The 21042-nt window shown below is 44.3% G+C and overlaps 1 protein-coding gene across 3 annotated transcripts in view; it reads right to left on the bottom strand.

Moving 5' to 3' along the window:
- The window catches only part of LRP11 (LDL receptor related protein 11), a 44475-nt gene that overhangs the window by 14394 nt on the left and 9039 nt on the right, over positions 1-21042 (bottom strand). The window contains exons 3-7 of one of the 3 annotated variants that reach the window (XR_013441054.1): positions 9634-9775; positions 5503-5628; positions 4356-4562; positions 2554-2810; positions 625-2443 (exon numbers count right to left, since the gene is read on the bottom strand). Coding sequence is in view for 2 of the 3 variants with exons in the window: in XM_036075030.2 (XP_035930923.2) it covers positions 2644-2810; positions 4356-4562; positions 5503-5628; positions 9634-9775 (642 nt within the window). In the remaining variant the exon portion in view is untranslated. Of the gene's footprint in view, positions 1-624; positions 2811-4355; positions 4563-5502; positions 5629-9633; positions 9776-21042 lie in introns of those variants that run through there. The other 2 variants (XM_036075030.2, XM_036075029.2) reach the window with 2 other exon arrangements.

The following is a 21042-nucleotide window of genomic DNA, read 5'->3' as shown; positions in this document are numbered from 1 at the left end:
CCATAGATGAATGGATAAAGAAGAGGTGGTATATATACACAATGGAATATTACTCAGCCATAAAAAAGAGTGAAACCTTGCCATTTGCAACAATGTGGATGGACCTAAAGGGTATTAGGCTAGGTGAAATAAGTCAGACAGAGAAAGACGAATACCACACGATTTCACTCACTGAAATTAAGAAACAAAACAAAGAAAAAACAAAACAAAAACAAAAAAACAGATTCTTAAATACAGAGAACAAACTGATGGTTACCGGGGAGGTGGGTCGGGGAGGGGTGAAATAGGTGATGGGGATTAAGAGCACACTTATCAGGAGGAGCACTGAGTAATGTATAGAATTGTTGAACCACTCTATTGTGCACCTGAAACTACAACACTGGATATTAATTATACCAAAAAAAGTGAATAAATGCGTGTACGTATGCATATAAATTAAAGTGAACAGAAAAAATGCAACAAAATATTAATGGTGAATTTTGCTAGATGGTCTTAATTTTTTTCTTTATATTTTTCTGTACTTTTCAAATTTTCTACAGTAAATATGTATTACTTTAATCATTAGGAAAAACAATATATATATTATGAATAATAACTGGACTTTTATTTTTTATTTTTTAAAGGTTTTATTTATTTATTTGACAGAGAGAGACACAGCGAGAGAGGGAACACAAGCAGGGGGAGTGGGAGAGGGAGAAGCAGGCTCCCCGCGGAGCAGGGAGCCCGATGCGGGGCTCGATCCCAGGACCCTGGGGTCATGACCTGAGCTGAAGGCAGACACTTAACGACTGAGCCACCCAGGCGCCCCATAACTGGACTTGTAATCTCTCTGCATCTGTGAAACTCCATTCTTTACATCTTTATAGCCAAAGTCAGAGGCTTATTATCAAAAAGGACAAAGCAGAGACTGCAGATATATTTCAAATTGAGTGCTGGCTCCCATCAAGTGGTGGTGCAGCCTGGAGTATTGTTTTCAAAGAAATTCTGAGGCTGAGTCCTCACCGCCCGGGAGACAGCACTGGGATCAGTCTCTGGCCGGGATGAGGGCACAAGCATCAGGCTATGGATCATTCCGGAAGCTCTCCCCGCGTTACACAGGGGCTTCAAGGCCGTCTGGTTGAAATCCCTTCCTAACTGCTGAGGGAACAGGTCCGGAGTATGAAGCAGCTTGCTCAATGCTCTAAAGGCAGAGCCAAGCCTGGACCCAAATTAAGGAGACGTGGGCTTTGGTCTGCACTCTGCCTTCAGCTGATCCACTCACTGTCACGTGAGCCTCTCTACCGCAGAGTCGCAGCGAGAGTCCATCCGTCCTGGCCTCCAAGAACTCCGTCCTGTCCGCCAGCCCCTCATCCCTTCAGCCCTCCTGCCCAGAACCCTGGTGTCCCCTGACTCTGGCCTCAGGGAGCCAAATCTTCCCTTCGGAGAAAACGGACTAAAACAGTGGATGGACTGACTGACTTGCCCAGCAGATGGCAGTACGAACAAGGAAGAGACCCAACGCAGGGCCCTGAAAGCACCTAAATCTGAGCCCATCGCGGAATATTTTGTGCGTGTATCTGTAGAGAGGCACTTAAAATCTAAACAGTAGTGCGCGGACATGGCCTCAAACGACAACACCCAACAAGCAACCCAAAGCTACGGGGCCTACCGCACCCAGCCTGGGCAGGGCTATTCCCAGCAGAGCGTCAGCCCTACGGACAGCAGAGTTACAGTGGTTACGGCCAGTCAGCAGGCACTTCAGGCTATGGCCAGAGCAGCTATGGTTCTTCTTACGGACAGACCCAGAACACAGGCTATGGCACTCAGTCAGGTCCCCAGGGATATGGCTCAACCGGTGACTATGGCGGTAGCCGGAGTTCTCAGTCATCTTACGGGCAACAGTCCCCTTACCCTGGCTATGGCCAGCAGCCAGCTCCTAGCAGCACCTCGGGAAGTGATGGGAGTGCTTCTCAGAGCAGCAGCTACGGGCAGCCCCAGAGTGGGGCTACGGCCAGCAGTCTGGCTACCGTGGACAGCAGCAAAGCTCCTATGACCCCCCTCAAGGCTGTGGCCAGCAGAACCAGTACAACAGTAGCAGTGGAGGTAACTATGGCCGAGACCAGTCCTCCATGAGTGGCGGCGGCGGTTATGGCAATCAGGACCAGAGTGGTGGCGGCGGTGGCTACGGGGAGGCCAGCAGGACCGTGGGGGCCGCGGCCGGGCGGTGGCGGTGGTTACAACCGCAGCAGCGGTGGCTATGAACCGAGAGGTTGTGGAGGTGGCCGTGGAGGCAGAGGCGGCATGGGCGAAAGTGACTGTGGTGGCTTCAGTAAATTTGGTGGCCCTCGGGACTCGGGATCACGTCATGACTCTGAACAGGATAATCCAGACAACACCGCCATCTTCGTGCAAGGCTTGGGCGAAAATGTTACAGTTGAGTCTGTGGCTGATTACTTCAAGCAGACTGGTATTATTAAGACAAATAAGAAACAGGACAGCCCATGATCAGTCTGTCCACAGACAGGGAAACGGGCAAGCTGAAGGGAGAGGCAGCAGCGTCGTTTGATGACCCACCTTCTGCTAAAGCAGCTATTGACTGGTTTGATGGTAAAGAATTCTCTGGGAGTCCCATCCAAGTCTCGTTTGCTACTCGGCGAGCAGACTTCAACCGGGGCGGTGGCAACGGTCGTGGAGGCTGAGGGCGAGGAGGACCCGTGGGCCGTGGAGGCTGTGGAGGTGGTGGCAGGGGCGGCGGTGGCCGGGGAGGATTCCCCAGTGGAGGGGGTGGTGGCGGCGGCCAGCAGCGAGCTGGTGACTGAAGTGTCCTAATCCTATATGTGAGAACATGAACTTCTCTTGGAGGAATGAATGCAACCAATGTAAGGCCCCTAAACCAGATGGCCCAGGAAGGGGGACCAGGAGGCTCTCATATGGGGGGTCACTATGGAGATGATCGTCGTGGGGGCAGAGGAGGCTATGATCGGGGCGGCTACCGAGGCCGAGGCGGGGACCGTGGGGTTTTCCGAGGGAGCCGGGGTGGTGGGGACAGAGGTGGCTTTGGCCCTGGAAAGACGGACTCCAGGGGTGAGCACAGATAGGATCGCAGGGAGAGGCCGTGTTAGCTTGGCTCCTAAGGTTCTGCAACAGCTTTTCTTCTTGTACCCAGTGTTACCCTCATTATTTTGTAACCTTTCAACTCCTGATCACCCACGGGTTTTTTGTGTCGGACTATGTAATTGTAACCATACCTCTGGTTCCCATTAAAAACCAACGTTTTAGGTAAAAAAAAAAAAAAAAATCTAAACGGTAGATAAACAAAAGATTGGAAAGAAATATACCAAAATAGTAAAAGTTGTTTTCAGTAAGGGGTGGTGTTTTAAGTCATTTTCCTTTTTTATTATTTGCATCTTCTGCAATGAACAAAAAATTTTCATCAAGAAGTTATTAAAATAGTGAGAGATTATTTCCGTATAATGTAGGCAGAGTTGGAGTACCGAAAAGACATTTACAAAAGTGTACAGAAATGTGAGATTCTATATTTCTGTCTGTCATCAACAAATACAAATGTGCAAAAATAAATTTAAGATGATAGAATGCTAATGCTTCAGCAGTGTGAATATATTTAAAAATCTTATTAGCCTTATTAGAACAAAAACTTACAGATCTAGTTAAATTGGGGACAAAACACTGAATTACTGACACATGCAATCATTTCCGTATGATATATTTTCTTCACATTCACTTGCTTAGTGTGAAGAGGATTTACATGAATACAAAGGGGTTATGCTGCTTCATCTCAAAATTAACACTTAAAACCTAAAATTTAACACTTCGGGCATTTGTTTCCTTAATACAGGTGTTGAAATTGCCTAGTTCTAACTTACTTACTAATAAATGTACTGGTATCTCTGGAGTATGTATGAATGTATTTAGGAGGTGTTCTTTACTATAAATAATCAGTGCAAATAGATTTTTTTTTTCCTTTTTGGCCAAATTCTTCATTTTAACTCTCTTCTTTCTTGTATTTCCTTAACACTCTTCAAATATAACCTGAGTTTTGGGGCACCTGGGTGGCTCAGTCGTTAAGCGTCTGCCTTCGGCTCGGGTCATGATCCCAGAGTCCTGGGATCGAGCCCCACATCGGGCTCCCTGCTCAGGGGGAGGCCTGCTTCTCCCTCTCCCACTCCCCCTGCTTGTGTTCCCTATCTCGCTGTATCTCTTTCTGTCAAATAAATAAATAAAAATCTTTAAAAAAAGGACACAAAGTTAAAAAAACAAAACAAAACAAACAAAAAAACAAATATAACCTGAATTTTGAAGCCAAGCGTCACTATAGAACATGAGGCTGTTTCTGGAGCACCTGCTCAGCTCCTTACCTGGCATCACAGGATCAGTTTGACTCTCTGGTCCCCAAAACATGGAATGATTCCTCTTCTCCGTATTTGATAACGCTGGTGGCTGGTTTTGGACAGTGACTTTCTGGGACTTTTCCAAGAAGGAGGTTCCTGCTGCATCTTTGCTTGGTCCTGTGGTTCTAGGATGGGCAGTCGCTGTGTGGGTCACCATCTTCTGGTCAAGGCTCACTGGAATACGGAAGAGCTACTGTTAGTTGTTGGGTTTCTTTTCTGAACTGTAATTAAAACCACTAAATTTGGTGGGGCGCCTGGGTGGCTCAGTCGGTTAAGCTGCTGGCAGACTCTTGGTTTCAGCTCAGGTCATGATCTCAAGGTCATGGGGTCAGCCCCATGTTGGGCTCTGAGCTCAGTGGGGAGTCTGCTTACCTTCCTCGCCCTCTGCCCCTCCCCCCTTCCTCTCTCTCTCTCTCTCAAATAAATAAATAAATCTTTAAAAAAAACCCAAATTTGCAGTAGATTTAAAGTCATGGATATTTGGGAATAATAACCATCTAAGACATGTCAGAGCCCCATAAAAAACTTCTCTCTTTTCAAATGGGTAACCTGTTTTCTCTTCTTCCAATAATTGACTTTCTAAATGTCACACATAAATTGACAAAAACAAAGCTTAAACCTAAGGTTGTGAGATGCTACATCCTTCTTCAAACCAGAAGCTTCACTTTACACTTTCTGAAGCTTTCCTTCTTTCTTGTGATGCCCTTCTATGTATCTGGATGACATTATAAGATGGGTTTATAGTCCTGAGTTAAGCACATCCCAGTACATCATAAATTTTCAAAATACATTGATCAAAATAAAATCTTAACTCACTTTAGTGTCTTTAAAAGCCATATTCTACACAGCTTTTTTAGGATGGGGAAGAATCTTTTGGAAAACTGAAAGCAATTTTCGAAAAATGTAAGCAATATAAAAAGTTGGACATTTATAACTCAGATTAAGACTCCTAGTGAATGCTCACCTAATGTAAGGCATAGCTTATTCACATGAAGTTATTCACATCAAGTTATAGCTGAAGTAGAAAAAGAGCAATCCTGAGTTTGCATTTTGTTATGAGGATACAGACATCTCTTCTCCCACCTTGCCTGAAAAGGCCATGCAGCGGACTCACAATTTTGGCAGAAAGCCTCATCAGACCCATCAGGACACTGCTCCACTCCATCACAAGCCAGGGTGATGTCAATGCAACAGCCATCATCGCAGAAGAAGTGGTAGCGCGAGCAAACCTTCGAGCATCCTGTTTACAAACAGTCTCAGGTCACCAGAGCGTGGGAAAGTCAACATTTCACTGCATTCTGAGTCACAAAGACTAAATGTACCATGAAATGCTTTGGGGTATAGTGATGCAAATAGTGGGGAAACACCCAGTAGTGTGAGCTGGAGCAACATGTTTCGAGAAAGTGAAGGGTGTCTCCTTGACCTCCTGGCTTAATTCTGAGGCATCACCACGGGCTCTTGTCTCAGGGTCATTCTCCAGGCCAACACTGCGTAAGAGGTGGGAGCAGGGAAGCAGCAGTTCTGGTCTTCTCCAGCCAGCCTGGGTTTGCTCCCTCAGGGGTCTCCCTCTGCATTCCTTTGTTCAGCCCGTCAGCTCTGGGGGCCGCCTAACGCTCTTACCTGGCCATGTTCTATCAGAGACACCATTTTATACGTGCTATGTCTCGCATTCTTGTTTCCTAAGTAATAATTTTTACAGACATTAACTTTCTACTATTGAACCCTATTTGTTGACTACCATACATCCTTGGTGTTATAAAGAATAAACAAAATCTTTAGTTACCAGCTGGTATGAATTTATTTTCTTCAAATAATGAAATTGTCTCCCTTTTGGAGCCGTTAGGGGTTTTTAATCTACAGTGTAATTCAGAGGAGCTACTTGTATTTTCTTGAAAGGCATTCCCCCACTCCAGATTAAGCCAACTTTACCAGACTTAGCTATACACCAACTGGGTGACTTTGACCCTGGTTAATGCAGAGTAAAGGTTATGAGGCTAGAAGTAGCTCTTAAGGAACTCCATAATCTTCCAGGGACAGAAGAAACTAACAATTCTCTCAGGACATGGGAGAGCAGTAGATAATGATATTCTACTGAAACAAATGGTTGCGCATAGTATACAAGCCCAAGTGAAATCTTGGATACATACTCCACTGGGAAGCAGTTAAATTAGGTCCTGGGAAAGGAGTCCCTCTGGGTACAAGGCAGTTTGAAAATACCTTGATCCAGGAAGAAGAAGAGAAGAAATGGTGATAGAAGCTCCTGAGAAAGAAGAGGAAGCAAAGAGCTTCAGTGATGACTGAGAATTTGGGCCCAGAAAGGGGAATCTGCTTCTGTTCCAGGAAAGGAGCTTAGAGGAAAAGTGAAGGGGAACTGGGGTTAACCTGAATACCAAGCAGGATAGAGCTACTGCTCACATTTTTAAGTTCATGACATAAAAATCCTAAATATCTCAAGGTTTTACTTATTCATTGGTAGTTTTGGAGACAGATTGGTATCTGTAACTTATCCATTTATTTCTAGATTAGTGGTCTCTAATTCTTTTTGACCATGCATCTGATCAATACATATAGTATTGTATACTATACGTGTAGTGTAGTAAACACACTTTTCCGTCTGTAAATAATATGCATGTACTACACTATACTAACATATTAAACATGTTATAAAATATACTAAAAATGTAAAGGAGATTAAAAATTACTAAAAATATAAGTTCAGGTGTCTTCTTTTCCATCCAAAAAGTGTCTATCTCTGGGGGATCCTCTTTGGAGTCCACTAATCTAGATCATATTAGAAGTTTTTGTTGGCTTGGCATTTGAAGAGATTATTTTCCCCCAAGCTTGAAAACACGCAGCCTCTATACCGAAAGTCAACCACATTATTCTCACATAACCAGGGGTACATGCGTGTCTGCTTCCTCCAGAAGATGCACCCTTGGTTACCATTACAGCCGGGTTATTTACTGCAAGACCACTACATACATAACAGAGGGGAGGGAAACACCTCTCTATCCCCATTTCTGGTTTTCAATGTCTCTATGTGGTGTTTGATTACTTTAATTCATAGTATGTTATTCCAGTCTAGCCAGAGAGCGATTCCAGATAGCAGTTAATAACACAGCCATTCTTTTTTATTTTCTATATGAAGTTACATACATAAGACCTATATCCAAGTGGCCTTTCAGTAATCAAAAGCGATTCACGTAACTTTCTGTCACTTCGAATACATTTTATTATCATCTCGGAGAAAGGCCAGAAATGTACAACTGGTCATTTACCTTTGGAGCCCTGGAAAATTGGCCTGAGTAAATAAGCCAGACTGGTGCAGCGTTAGTCATCGGCTTGGACCTGCACTTACATCCCTTCCTCCCCCCAGGCACCTTGGTTGTACAGAAACAATCCCTTTCCAACTTCGGTAGGGATAGCGGGGTATTCCTGCCTTCTTCCCATGAGCTCTTTCCTCCAAGGATCAGCACGTGACTCGCTCCCTGCCCAGGTGAGCCCTGGATCCCAGGAGGACAGCTGTCTGGGCTCAGTGGTCCTGCACAGGGAGTGAGTGGCTAGAGCCGAGCCCGTGTTTCCAATGGCCCTGGTGCATGTCCAGCACGCCAAGGTACCCCCAAATGTTTTCTTTTTTCAAATTTTTTTTTTTTTAAGTAATCTCTCCACCCAGTGTGGGGCTGAAACCCACAACCCCGAGATCAAGAGTCACACACTCTTCCAACTGAGCCAGCCAGGCGCCCCTCAAAACTGTTCTGAGTAACTGTCTGGCTGTCCCTCAGAGCTGCACTAAGTCAGCGGCCCTGCGGGAATCTGGGCCAGATCGGATTCCTGGCCCGGACGCTCCTCGTGCTTGCTGTCAGGGCTTCAGAGGGCAGCGGTGGGCAGGACCTCGGTGCCAGCCAGTCCCCGGGCAGTCACCCTCCTTCCTCACAGGACGCTGGAATCTTGGCTGGACGGGGAGTCAGCCAGCCAGATCCCGAATGCTGCTTGTGTTCTCTGTCCCTGTGGAAGGCAAATTATCAAGGTTGCCAAGTTCTCAGGATTCTAAAATCTCGCTTTGTTCCCCATATGCACACTGACCTATGTCGGATGGAAGACAAGACCGGCGACCTACAGTCATTTTCCAATCTTTTTACCCTTATTCTTCCAGCTGCTGGCTTAATTACCATCTAATTACTGAGTCGTCAGGGATGGCAAAGACATGCTGTGGGTTTACTAGAGCCGAGGCTAGCCACTGTGAAGGCTCACTACGTGGGGCCGGGGCCTGTGCAGCATACCACCGTCCGCCCGGCGTCTAGCACAGCTCCTGGGAAAGAGCCCCGAGTTCCTGCAGACACAGAGGAGCTGCGGGCCGAAGGGCAAGGCCCTCAGATACACACTTATCTCTGCACTTCTCCAGAAGTGAGTTGTGGGGGGTTTCCCTCTGCAATACCTCTATATTTTTAGTGCTCTCAAGTTCAATATGTATACTTCTTAAACTTGATGAGCTAATCTTAGAAACGTAGATGCTTGGGAAAGTAAGAAACATAGATAAATGAGAAGGGCGAGTTTATATTGTGCAACAGATTATGAGAACAATCACAGATATGTAAAGCTATATTATAAGTGTATCTGTGTAATGTGTCCATGAAAAATTTTAAACAGTCCTTTTAAACTGACACATGCACAATTTAAAAGGACTATTAAATTTTGTTTTAAATACGCTTCTTAGCTGCACTCTCTGAACATACATATCAAATAGACCGCCTTTCTTTAAACAAGATCCTCTCCTAGAAAAACCACATGATTGTCTTTTGTGAAAATGAGTCAGGAAAGATGAAGAATCTCTAGGGTCGTGTGGCTCACACAGTCTATTCTCATCCCCTGGAGCCTCCTCCACCCCAATCCAGCAGTGCCACGAAGCCCAAAATGTAATGGAGCCTATTTTTGTTGTCATATTTTTAGAAAAGACTCTTATTTAACAACAACCAAAAATAGAATGGAAGAGGGGCGCCGGGGTGGCTCAGTTGGTTAAGCGACCGACTCTTGATCTCAGCTCAGGTCTTGATCTCAGTGTGTGAGTTCAAGCCTGTGTTGAGCTCCATGCTGGGCGTGGAGTCTACTTAAAAAAAAGAAAAAAAGAAAGAATGGAAGAGCCCATGGAATGCAGTCGGAATATAAAATGCCAGTGTAATACCATTCTTCTGTGACTAGCTGGTATCTGCCGGCCACTGTGAACGCAAGGGAAGGACTTTCCCCTCACCTCCCATGGAGAAGGCCACGGGGAGCACGGTCACCGAGACGTTGTCGGAGCTTCTCTGCCCGGCGCTGTCCGTCACAGTGAGCTGAAAGGTGTATGTTCCCTCTTGTAAGTGGGACAGCTCCAGGGTTCCTGACTGAGGTACCTGACACCCGAACAGGAAACAGCACATTTAGTTAAGAGAGCTGAGGCTTGGGGTCCAGCATCATCCATTATCCTTGGAGGAGTCCCATGACTCGCCTCTCCACTCCCGGTCCAAGGATGTGAAATACTAAATCATGCACTATTTTGGCAGTTTGCCCCACTTGGAATTCACGATCCTCAGTTTTATCTGGGCTGACACTACCCTTGACTCACAGTCCTTCTCTTGTCCTTAGCAACCACTGTTCCCAGCCTGTAACTCCTCCAAGCTCCACACTCAGTACCTGGTGTCTTCCTTCTCAGCAGATGACCTCATCTGCTTTGAGAACAAAATTAGGACTATAATTATGGCCATGAGTATGGCTCCTGCACTCACCCCATGCTGGGGATGCACCTGTTCTGTACCTGTCATCACCTCCTTTCCCCCAGCCGTAAGATGAGCTGTCCCTCCTGCACCCCAGGCCAATCCTCCATCCAGGCCCTGACCTCTTCCCCCTCTCAAATGGCTCTGCTATCACTATGCTCAAGTTACTCTTGACCTAAAAACAAACAAAACAACAGCAAGTAAAACACCCTACACTCCAAGATCTTCTCCAGCCATAAATCGTATCTCCTTTCCATTTCAACTTAACCTTTTCAAAACCTTGTTCATGTGGCACTTGCTGCTTCCATTAGCTCATTTCCCATTTATTCTTTATCCCACCCATCTGGTTTCTTTCCTCACCATCCCCTTGAAACCGCTGGTAAAACTCACTAACAGATCTAGCAAAGGTCACCGGGTTGTCAAGATCAGCGCTACTCGCTAGCCTCACCTTCCACCAGCTCCCCTCCACTGGCCCTCTTACTGTATTTTATAATGTGGCCACTCCTGGGTTCTGGAACTCCTGACTTCCCGGGCTTCTGTTTCTGTGTCTGAGTTTCCCCAACTATTCCTTGCTGATCACCCTCATGGACTTCACTTCTGCTCATTTCCTAAACCCAGGGCCCCATCTTGATCCTCTACTCTTCTCATGCCACTTTTCTTTTTTAAATCTTTTTTTTTTTTTTTTGATTTTATTTATTTTTGTGAGAGAGAGAGAAAGACAGCATGAGCGGAGTGGGGGGAGGGCAGAGGGAGAAGCAGACTCCCTGCTGAGCAGGGAACCCGATGTGGGACTCGATCCTGGGACCCAGGGATCATGACCTGAGCTGAAGGCAGACACTTCACCGACTGAGCCACCCAGGTGCCCATCTCATGCCACTTTTCAAGGAGCCTCCTGCTCATGGCAAGAGCAATAGCTTCTGAGGCTCAGTTCTACGTTGTGATTTTGGGAGTCATTTTTGGATGCTCAATCCAACTACTATATTTTTCAGCCCTCCAAAGATACTATAATGGTTTAATATCCTATTTTTCTAGGAAAAATCCCTTTTTGCTTAAGCAAATTAGTCTGGATATCGGCTACAAATGAATTCTGACCATTACACGGTTTATTACAGGGATGCATTAACGGACTTGAAAGTACAGAGAGTTGTTGCCCTGTTAGAAGTATCAGCGCTGGGCGCCTGGGTGGCTCAGTCGTTAAGCGTCTGCCTTCAGCTCAGGTCATGATCCCAGGGTCCTGGGATCGAGCCCCGCATTGGGCTCCCTGCTCCGCGGTAAGCCTGCTTCTCCCTCTCTCACTCCCACTGCTTGTGTTCCCTCTCTCACTGTGTCTGTCTCTGTCAAATAAATAAATAAAATCTTAAAAAAAAAAAAAAAAAAGAAGTATCAGCGCTGGTTTGTATTCATGAAATCCTAGAATTGAGATTCCTGCACATGACCCTGGCTTCGAGGCTTTGTCAGGACTATGTACACACGTGAGCAGAATGCTTTACAATCACTCAGAGGCAATGTAAGGAGATATAGCCGTTGCCACACTTTAGGCTGCTCAGGAATCAATCACCAGAGCTCCTGTTAAGCACAGATTTCCCAGCCCAGCCTCAGAGTCTGAGTCAGAGGGTCTGAGCGTGGGATCTGGGAATCTGAACGTAACAGGCACACCCAGATGATACACCGATGACGCTGGAAGAAAATGAGTGAAGTGGTTAAGAGTGGAGTCTGGCATCCAACAGAGCTGGGGTGGAATGCCAGGTCCAACCATGTGCCAACTGTGTGCCCTTGTACAAGTCACTTAACCTACTTAAGTCTCAGTTTCTTCATCTGTGAAATGAAGTAATAATGGCACCTATCTTATAAGTATCACATGAGATAGCTACATAAAAAGAGCTTAATATAGGGCTTACATAGAATTATAAATATATATCAAAAGAGCTGGAAACATAGTAAATGCTTAGATATATCCATTATCTCCCTTGGTTAGTTCTCATCTCAAGCTGAGCCACCCAGTTTTTATAGACAGGGAAATGAAATCTCAATAATGTGACTTTCACTCACTGAGATGGTGACAGAATTGAGACCTCCAGATGCAAAACCGGCTATGAGCAGTCCCATCCCTCCCCCTGCAAAAGCTGTAGGCTGGACATCTGGCAAAGAAGACCACCAGTCCTTTGTGGTTTATTTCAAAGAGATGTTAAGCAGTTTTCACTGCCACGTGGTTACATGAACTTCAGGCCCAGCTACACTAAGAGAATATCAAACAGGGGTCACTTCTATGAGAATTAAAACACTACCCAAGGGGCATGCAGAGAGAAAGCTGAAGATGACAAGCTAATTGCAGAGTCTGGGGTGGGCAACTGATCCTCGGAAACAAGAGGGTGCTGCGATGTCTGAGAACATCAGAGATTCAGATGAGTAGGATTTAAAATGAGACAAGAACTGTGGTTTGGGACCGCAGGGTTGTATTGAACCCCTGTTGTCTTTTACATCCCATCCAATTCGTCAGGAAATCCTGTTGGCTCTACTTTAAAAACACATCCAGGGGCACCTGGGTGAGTCAGTCGGTTGGGTGTCAGACTCTTGATTTCCGCTCAGGTCATGATCTCAGGGTCATGAGAACAAGCCCCACAACGGGCTCTGCGCTCAGTGCAGAGTCTGCTTGGGGTTATCTCCCTCTCCTTCTGCCCAACCTACCCCTCCCCTTACAAGCTCTCTCTAAATAAATAAAATCTCTTTTAAAAATCCAGAATTTAACCACTTCTCATCACGTCCACCGTCACTGTCACCACCTTGCTTTGAGCCCAGTCTGGTCTGAGCCCACCCTGTCTCTAGCCTGAGTCACTGCAGTGGTCAAGAGATTTGCACTACAGTGGGATTGGAGCCCGACATCCTTTTCTTCTGGAAACTTCCCCTCCCACCTTTGTCCACATGACTGTAAGGTTAAGTGTCAGTTATGACTTCTCCCTATGGCTGTAGGAGTGTGAGGCTGAACCAAGGAGAGTCAATGGCTGCAAGGGGCAGGAGGTGGTAAGGCTGGTGCAGGTGGTGGACTCTCACTCTCTCCAGCTCTGGCTCAGAATCAGGCAGGCCTTGCTAGGTGGCAGCAATGTAATAGGTAAGACCACTACTTATTGCTTCTTGGGACACATGGATACATGGTGGCAGATGATGACCACACTGAGCCCTGCAGCATTGAGTAAGGTGCTGCAAGGGAGAGAAGCTGTCCTAGCTGGTTTGCCTGAATGCAGACAAGACCTAAGACTGCAGAAAGCCAACAGCTGAGGGCTTTGTTGCCTAGGTACCTGAGAGGAGAGGGTAGACTATAGGATTGAACAGAATGAGATTTGTAAGGTCAGGGCAACCCTGAGTGGGGCCATAGGAGTGAGGTGGAGGTGAAGTTAATGGAGATTTTAAGAGACCGGGGAGGCCCTGAAGCAAGGGCTCTAGATGGGCCATCTATGTGGACACTATTATCACCCGGCCTGTGCCTAATCTCTCTGGGTGTCAACATTCAACACACTAGTATCAAACTGAAACTCTGAGGACCTGGGGTTTGTTTGGGAAGCCTCTTTTCAATGCTGGGGCTGGAAGGACAGAGCATCCCCTGTCTAAGAGGTCATCATCCACCTGGGCTTTGGATGCCTCTCTCTGCCTTACTAGGCACCTCCCTTCTGATGTCGGAAACACTGATCCAGATCCAGACCATGGTGATAACCTTCAGAGTCCTGGGTGAGCTTAAATTTAGATCTATTCAGATTAATATCCCTTTCCCGACCCCTTTTATTCATTTAGCTAACAAAGGGTGTCTTTCCTTGAAATCAGATATTTAGAATATTTAGAACATAAGATGGATATTTTCCCTTCAAGCCCCAGGTAATCCTTCTAGACATCTTCTCATATTTATATGACACTGGAAAGGGTTTAAAGTATTTTACAAACATTTCCTAAGTGTTAGGGTAAAAAATATATATAGGAGAAAGAGAATAAGACAAACGTTCTCATTGTTCCTGCCAAGAGAGCAGGACAATATTTCCTGAGAACATGAACCCATTTTCTTGACACCTGGCCATAATGCAGAGTTTCTACAGACAAAAGATTAGTACTGCTTCTTTCTTGTTTCTTCTCCTACTGCCCTTCTCTCCTTCCTAAACTAGGGAAGATCAATATTGATATCTCGGTTTGGCAAGATGTGGGTAAAGTGGGTAAAGTGTACACAAGATCTCTCTGTATTATTTCTTAGAAAAGTAAAAGTATGTTACAGACCACTGGGCAAATGGCCAACTGTCCTCTGGGCAAAGCCAAACCTGATTCTCATTCTGAATGGATTCTGATTTTATGGCCCTCGGTCACCATACTGAGAGGATACACATGGACTTTGAATGCTACCAGGCACGTCCAAAATGTCTGCACTATAGAATGTGGATCTTTTCAATCTGAAAAGTTCAAGTCAATATAATTTTATAAGTCCTATTTGTCAGAATATCAAGATTATAGAGACATGTACCACAGGGCCCTCATCTGCGAAGTCTTCTCTGACTTCCCTGAACTAGATTATAATCTCTCCTTCTCTGAATTCTAGCAGCACTTTATCTATATTCTTTTATAGTCTTGCCCTTTCTACTTGGTATTATTGTTATTTAGGTGCACATCTAATATCCTCAACTGGTGTCAAGCTACATGAGGGCAATATCCCATACAACTTTTTCACGCCTTACTCCCTTGCTCCTTGCCTTGAAGAGGCCCTTGTTAATTTTTTGTTTATATACAAGTGAGTAAATCTATTCTGTTTGTAGTTCAGCTAAACTATCGGTCAAAAGAGACCAGTATTTATATCCCAAGATGTTTAGAATTCACCGTAATAGTTATCTCTCCTGGAGTGCTCATGTTATGCTCCGTGGTACGCTAAGCGCTTTATTTGCGTTTTCCCACTTTGATCCCTTACTGAAACTCTATCAGGTGGTATTATCCTCTTTACAATTGAGGAAGCTAAGGCTTAAATAATGAAACAATTTTCCCAAGTTCACCCTGCTAGGGAATTGGCAAAACTGGGTTTGAGTCCAGGTCATTTGACTCCAAATTCCATAGGCACAGCGGTTCCAGAATCCTACCTCTCTGTCAGCCCAGTAAGGCCTTCCAAGGTCCTTATTCCAAGAACCATTTCTTAGAAAGAATCCAGGCACAATTTATATACAGACTGGCCAGCTGTAATGCTCTAAAAAAAGCAGATACAGTAAATCAGGTTGAAGCCCCACCTGACTGGAAGCACAGATAGATTGCAGACTCCTGGGGTTCTGGAAGCCTACTGTGCTGTCAATTTATTGTCTGAGAAGTTGTGTGTTTGTTTCTGAACAGGGAAAGAACTTCAAAGCTTCTGCCCTTACTGGAATAGAGCTTTCCTAACTCAATTTACCCAGATTTATTTATCATGAATTATGCACTTTTTTTCCCCAGGGAGATTATTTTTCAACATTTCCTTATAAGTAATTTTCTTAAAGAAAAAAAATGCAATTAAATATTCAAGGCCTTGAGGATTGTGTAAAAAGAATTCATACGTAAGTGAGGGTAGGCTACATTTAAGCTCGTGGTCAACACTGAAACACAACAGCTATGAATTATTACCCTATATAAGCTAATAAAGCGCTTAGCGTACCACAGAGCATAACGTGAGCACTCCAGGAGAGGTAACAATTATGGTAATATTTACTTCTCTTCTTCTGCTTTTGCTCTCATTCCCAGGAAACACCTAGACCCTCTGGCTTTCTCAGTGTCAACATGGCTCCTACTTAAAGTCCTTTTTGGCCTCAGACCAGAGTCTGAAAGGTTGCCTCTTTGGCCATTTGAGGAGGGAGGTTTTGTTCCCTGTTAAAGTCCTTTTGTGCACCGGTGAGCACATGGAGTGAGTCTTGGTGGTTTGGGTTTCCTTGGGAGAATCTCTAAAAGAATATTACCCAGGCAGCAACACAGTCTTGCCTGGGTATAAGACAAGGCTATCAAGAATTGTGTGAATACCATCAAAGGAAAAATGATATCATAATAAACTGAATAATATCATCATGTTTGAATGTCTACTGTGTGTGGCTCACGGCTCCAGGGGCCTTACCTGCACCACCTGGTTTAACCCCAATAATAACGCCTTGACAGGAGGACTCCTCTTATTTTCATCTTGCAAATGGCTTAAGCCATCTGTCTCACAGATAGGAAGTTGTAGAGCTGGGATTCAAAAACCACAGCATAAAGTAGGTGCTCTGTTAGAATTCTTATCTGTTTGCTCTCTTTCATTTATGACAAATTGACTCACTTGAAGGAGGAAGGAAATATGTTAAGTGTGATATGAAACTTTCTCAGGTACCCAATTACCACTTTTCTCTTCTTTTTTTTAAATTTAGAAACAATCTTCCCCCCATCACTCCCCCCCACCAAAGGCCTAGAATGTCTGAAATAACTTTTATTGAAGTGATTTACAATTTGTTTTTGTTTTTTTTTTTAAAGATTTTATTTATTTATTTGTCAGAGAGAGAGAGAGAGAGAGAGAGGCAGGCAGAGGGAGATGCAGGCTCCCTGCTGAGTAAGGAGCCTGATGTGGGACTTGATCCCAGGACCCTGGGATCATGACCTGAGCCGAAGGCAGACGCTTAACCGACTGAGCCACCCAAGCATCCCTTACATTTTGTTTTTATGAAGACTAGAAATTGTCCAGTAGCCAAGAAATAATAATAGGTTATGTGTGCTTAGGATCTCCTTTGACGAGGTGCAAAGAAATTGTCAGACAACACTCACTGGCTCTTTGTAATAGCTGTATGAGTCCAGAGTGCTGAGCAATGTTGTTCTGCCCATCGTGCTAGGAAGGATGATACAGATCTGGGGGCTAGAAGAACACTTTTGGAAAGGTTAGCTGAGCAACCAATTACTTAAAAAAAAATTAATTAGTAAGTATTATTAGAATCCTAGTAAGTATATGCATAGTTCTAAGCTTTGGGAGAGAAAGGGAAAAAAATATCAAGAAAGGAATAAAGGAAGGAGGGAGGGAAGAAGGAGAAAAGGGAGAAAGGGCCCCTCTGTCAGGGAAACCCCTCTTCAGCTCATCGTTCCTTCTCTCACGGAAAATACTTCTACAGGAATCTTTTATTATTGTTAGAATTCTGTTGTGATACTATAGATTTTATGTATTTCTTTGGGCTGTTATCAATGAGGATGTGTAGAAAACAGAAGACAACAGATACAGTTAGTGTTTAATCTTTAAAGACCACGGTAGGTTCTCTGGAATCTCTTGGTTAAACAACCGCAGGCTGCCTTGAAAATCCTGCTCCCTAAATTTTTATAGTCTTTCAGTAGGTTTTTAAATCACCTCTTTACCACGTAATAATTCGTTCCTTTTGTGAGCATTTTCAGTATTGACCCAAATTACATCCCAGGAAGTCTGACTGAGGAGGAGTAAGTGACCAAATGGCTCCTCTACAAGGAGACAGTGCAATTTGAAAGTCAACAATTATTTTGTGCTCTCTTGCCCTGTGTCAAAAAAGTCAATTATTGTTTCTATTTATGTTCCTTTTCCAGAAACCTCTTCTCTAAGGCTGAACTATAAAATACCAATTTTTAGAAGGTTTATTTGAGGGGGGAGGGGCAGACGGCGAGAATCTCAAAATGAGTGTGCAGACCCATGTGGGGCTTGGATCTCACCACCCTAAGATCATGACCTGAGCTGAAATCAAGAGTCAGAGGCTTGAGGGTGACCAGGTGGCTTGGTCGGTTAAGCGTCTGCATTTGGCTCAGGTCATGATCCCGGGGTCCTGGGATCGAGCCCCACTTCAGGCTCCCTGCTCAGCGGGAAGCCTGCTTCTCCCTCTCCCACTCCCTCTGCTGTTCCCCCTGCTTGTGTTCTCTCCTTCTCTCTCTCAAATAAATAAATAAAATCTTAAAAAAAAAAAAAGAGTTAGAGGCTTAACCAACTAAGCCACCCAGGCGCCCCTATAAAATACCATTTTATGGTATCAAAAATGAGACTAAGGGGGAGACCTCACATAGACCATCCAGTGTAACTTGGATTTTATCAAGAAGGACCCACGTTCCTGTTTGCTTCAGTTTTTCTCTGTGCATGAGCGGGGGGGGGGGGGGGCAGAGCTGGAGGAAGGGGGAGAGAGAATCTTGAGCAGACATTGTGTTCTCAAGGGAAAGCCTGACCAGTGAGTGCTCCTGAGGGGTGGGGATGGTCAAGGGGCATAAGAACAAGTGTATCGCACACTGGGTTTTAACTTAATTGCTTTGCTATGCTAGCCTATAATTGCTCTTCCCCCATTCCCAACAACTTTTCAAGTGAGCCCTGTTTTACAGCTGGAAGGAGGACTGAATTAACATTCCAGTCAACTGGATCCCATTCTCAGAAAAACAAAACAAAACAAACCCCAAACAAACAAACAAACAAACAAAAAACTGACTTAAGAGTTCCAATTTTCCTGTCAGAAACTTGGGGGTGTAGGGACACCTGGTTGGCTCAGTTGGAAGAACACCAACTCTTGATTTCTGGGTGGTGAGCTGGAGCCCCATGTTGGGTATAGAGATTAATAAATAACATAAATAAGCTAAAAAAAAAGAGGAAATTTTGGGGTGTAAAATCTGGCTGCCCAAGTGAAAGGGATCAGTGAGATGGTCCCTGAAGGATGTTAATTACTGTTAAAGGAACATTCTCAAAATGTTAAAACTATGACTCTCACACAAATCTAATATGAACATGAGTCAAAGATTTTATTTAATTCATTAATTAAAGAGAAAACCAAAAAGACGTTCCATAGATTCAAAGGAGAATCTGAGGGGCGCCTGGGTGGCTCAGCGGGTTAAGCATGGGACTCTTGATTTCAGCTCAGGTCGTGATCTTAGGGTCCTGAGATGGAGCCCTGCGTTGGGCTGTGCACTCAGAGTGGAGTCTGCTTGTCCCTCTCCCTTTGTTCCTCCCCCTGCTTGCTCTCTGTCTCTCATAAAAATAAAATCTTTAAAAAAACGAACAAACAAAAAACAAAGGAGAATCTGAGGAATAGACAGAAATAAGCAGCCATGAATGTTTAAATGAAGTTGCTAGGAGATGCAAAGCTGAAACAAGTTTCCTATTAGTAGCGATTAGGCATCAACATGCGTGGATTAATAGATTAATATCCATGGGTGTTAAAATATCATATTTGAAATCCACTTTTCCACAGGACAGAAATCAATTGCATCTCTATATGAAAAAATTTCTTTGCATTTCTATGGACAAGAATCATTTGCATTACAATCTGTTTTCTACAATCTATAAATGCTAACCTTGAAGGACCTGCTCCGTAACCCCCAGCATTTCATTGAAAGGTACTCAGTAATCTCTTGCCACTTCAAAGTCTTTAATGATGTTATATTATAATTTTAATCCACAAAGTAGGGATGTGCCTGTTTGTGAGGTTGTTCTGAGGATTACAGATAGGTCTAAACCGCCTGGCATTGACTGGGTGGCTCAATCAATGACAGCTTTATTATGATGAAGTCAGAGTAGGATGAGAGTTTACTTTTGGGGGCATTCATGAATGTACACCATTATAAGACAGTCACAGTTTGGTAGCAAATGGCTCTCTTATCGCAGATTTTGTCACTTAGATTATGGTTGTATAACTTTAGATCTATCTGCCAGCACATTATACACTTGGCGGGGGAATTGGTCCACATTTCCCTCTTGATGGCGGAGCAGTCAGACCTAAAAGCCCATGAGAAATGCCTAATTTTGTTAGGCCTTTATAGATATCTTCAATAAATTAAATACTGAATCATCAGCATTATTTTTATTCAGCACTCAAATATGCAATTCATTGCTTACAGAATAAAGCTTTTAGTAGCAAATAGACAAAGCTAGATGATATGGAGGCAGATTTATAGCTGCTTGAACAAATATGTCCCAGAAGTGCCAATTACCAGTCAGTGTCCATCTCAAGGGAGCTCTCTAGTGGTATGATCAATGGCTTGTCTGTGTACCTTTCCTGATCAACCTTAGTTCCCAAAGATTAAATAAAGATATATTAATTTTGCAGCTGACACAATGCATCGAAGGATAATAAATATGCTGGATGACACTCAAATTTCAAAATTATTTCTGTTGTAGATGAAAACCAAAAGGCTGAGATGTAAAAAGGATAAACATAAGGTCCTGCACTCAGGTTCAATAAATCAATTATATAAACACAGGATGAAGAGGCCATCAGGGCAGCAGTCGTGCAGAAAGATGAAGCAGGGTTTGGGTAATCCTGCTACTGGAAAACTCAACAGGAATCTATTGTGTGAAGCAGCCACTAAAATAGTTTATGTAAATTAAGCTTCATTAGGAGAAGTAGAGACAATGTCTGGATCACAGGAGGTGATAGTCTGTGTCAGGAAGAACCACAGTTACATATGGGGTTCATAAGGGTGTCAGATTTTTTTTAAGATTTTATTTATTTATTTCAGAGAGTGAGAGAAACAGAGCACAAGCAGAGGAAAGGGCAGAGGGAGAGGGAGAAGTAGACTCCCCGCTGAGCAGGGAGCCTGATGGGAAACTCGATCCCAGGACCCCAGGATCATGACCTGAGCCGAAGGCAAACACTTAATTGACTGAGCCACCCAGGCACCCCAGGATGTCAGATTTTAAGAAAGGCCTGGAAGAATCTGAGAAATCCAAAAGAGGCTGGATGGTAAGTGGGACCCTCTGAAAATCAATTTATGAGGAACATCTGAAAGACTGGGAGTGTTGAGTTCTGGGAAGAGCATTCCAAGTGGTTGACATTCATTTTTTTTTTAAGATTTTATTTATTTATTTGAGAGAGAGAGAGACAAAGATAGAGACAGAGAGCATGATCAGGGAGGAGAGGGAGAAGCAGCCTCCCTTCTGAGCAGAGAGCCCGATGTGGGGCTCCATCCCGGGACCCTGA

The sequence above is a fragment of the Halichoerus grypus genome, chromosome 9 (assembly GCF_964656455.1).
Source record: "Halichoerus grypus chromosome 9, mHalGry1.hap1.1, whole genome shotgun sequence".
NCBI lineage: Eukaryota > Metazoa > Chordata > Mammalia > Carnivora > Phocidae > Halichoerus > Halichoerus grypus.
This window is presented reverse-complemented; position numbering and strand designations above follow the sequence as displayed.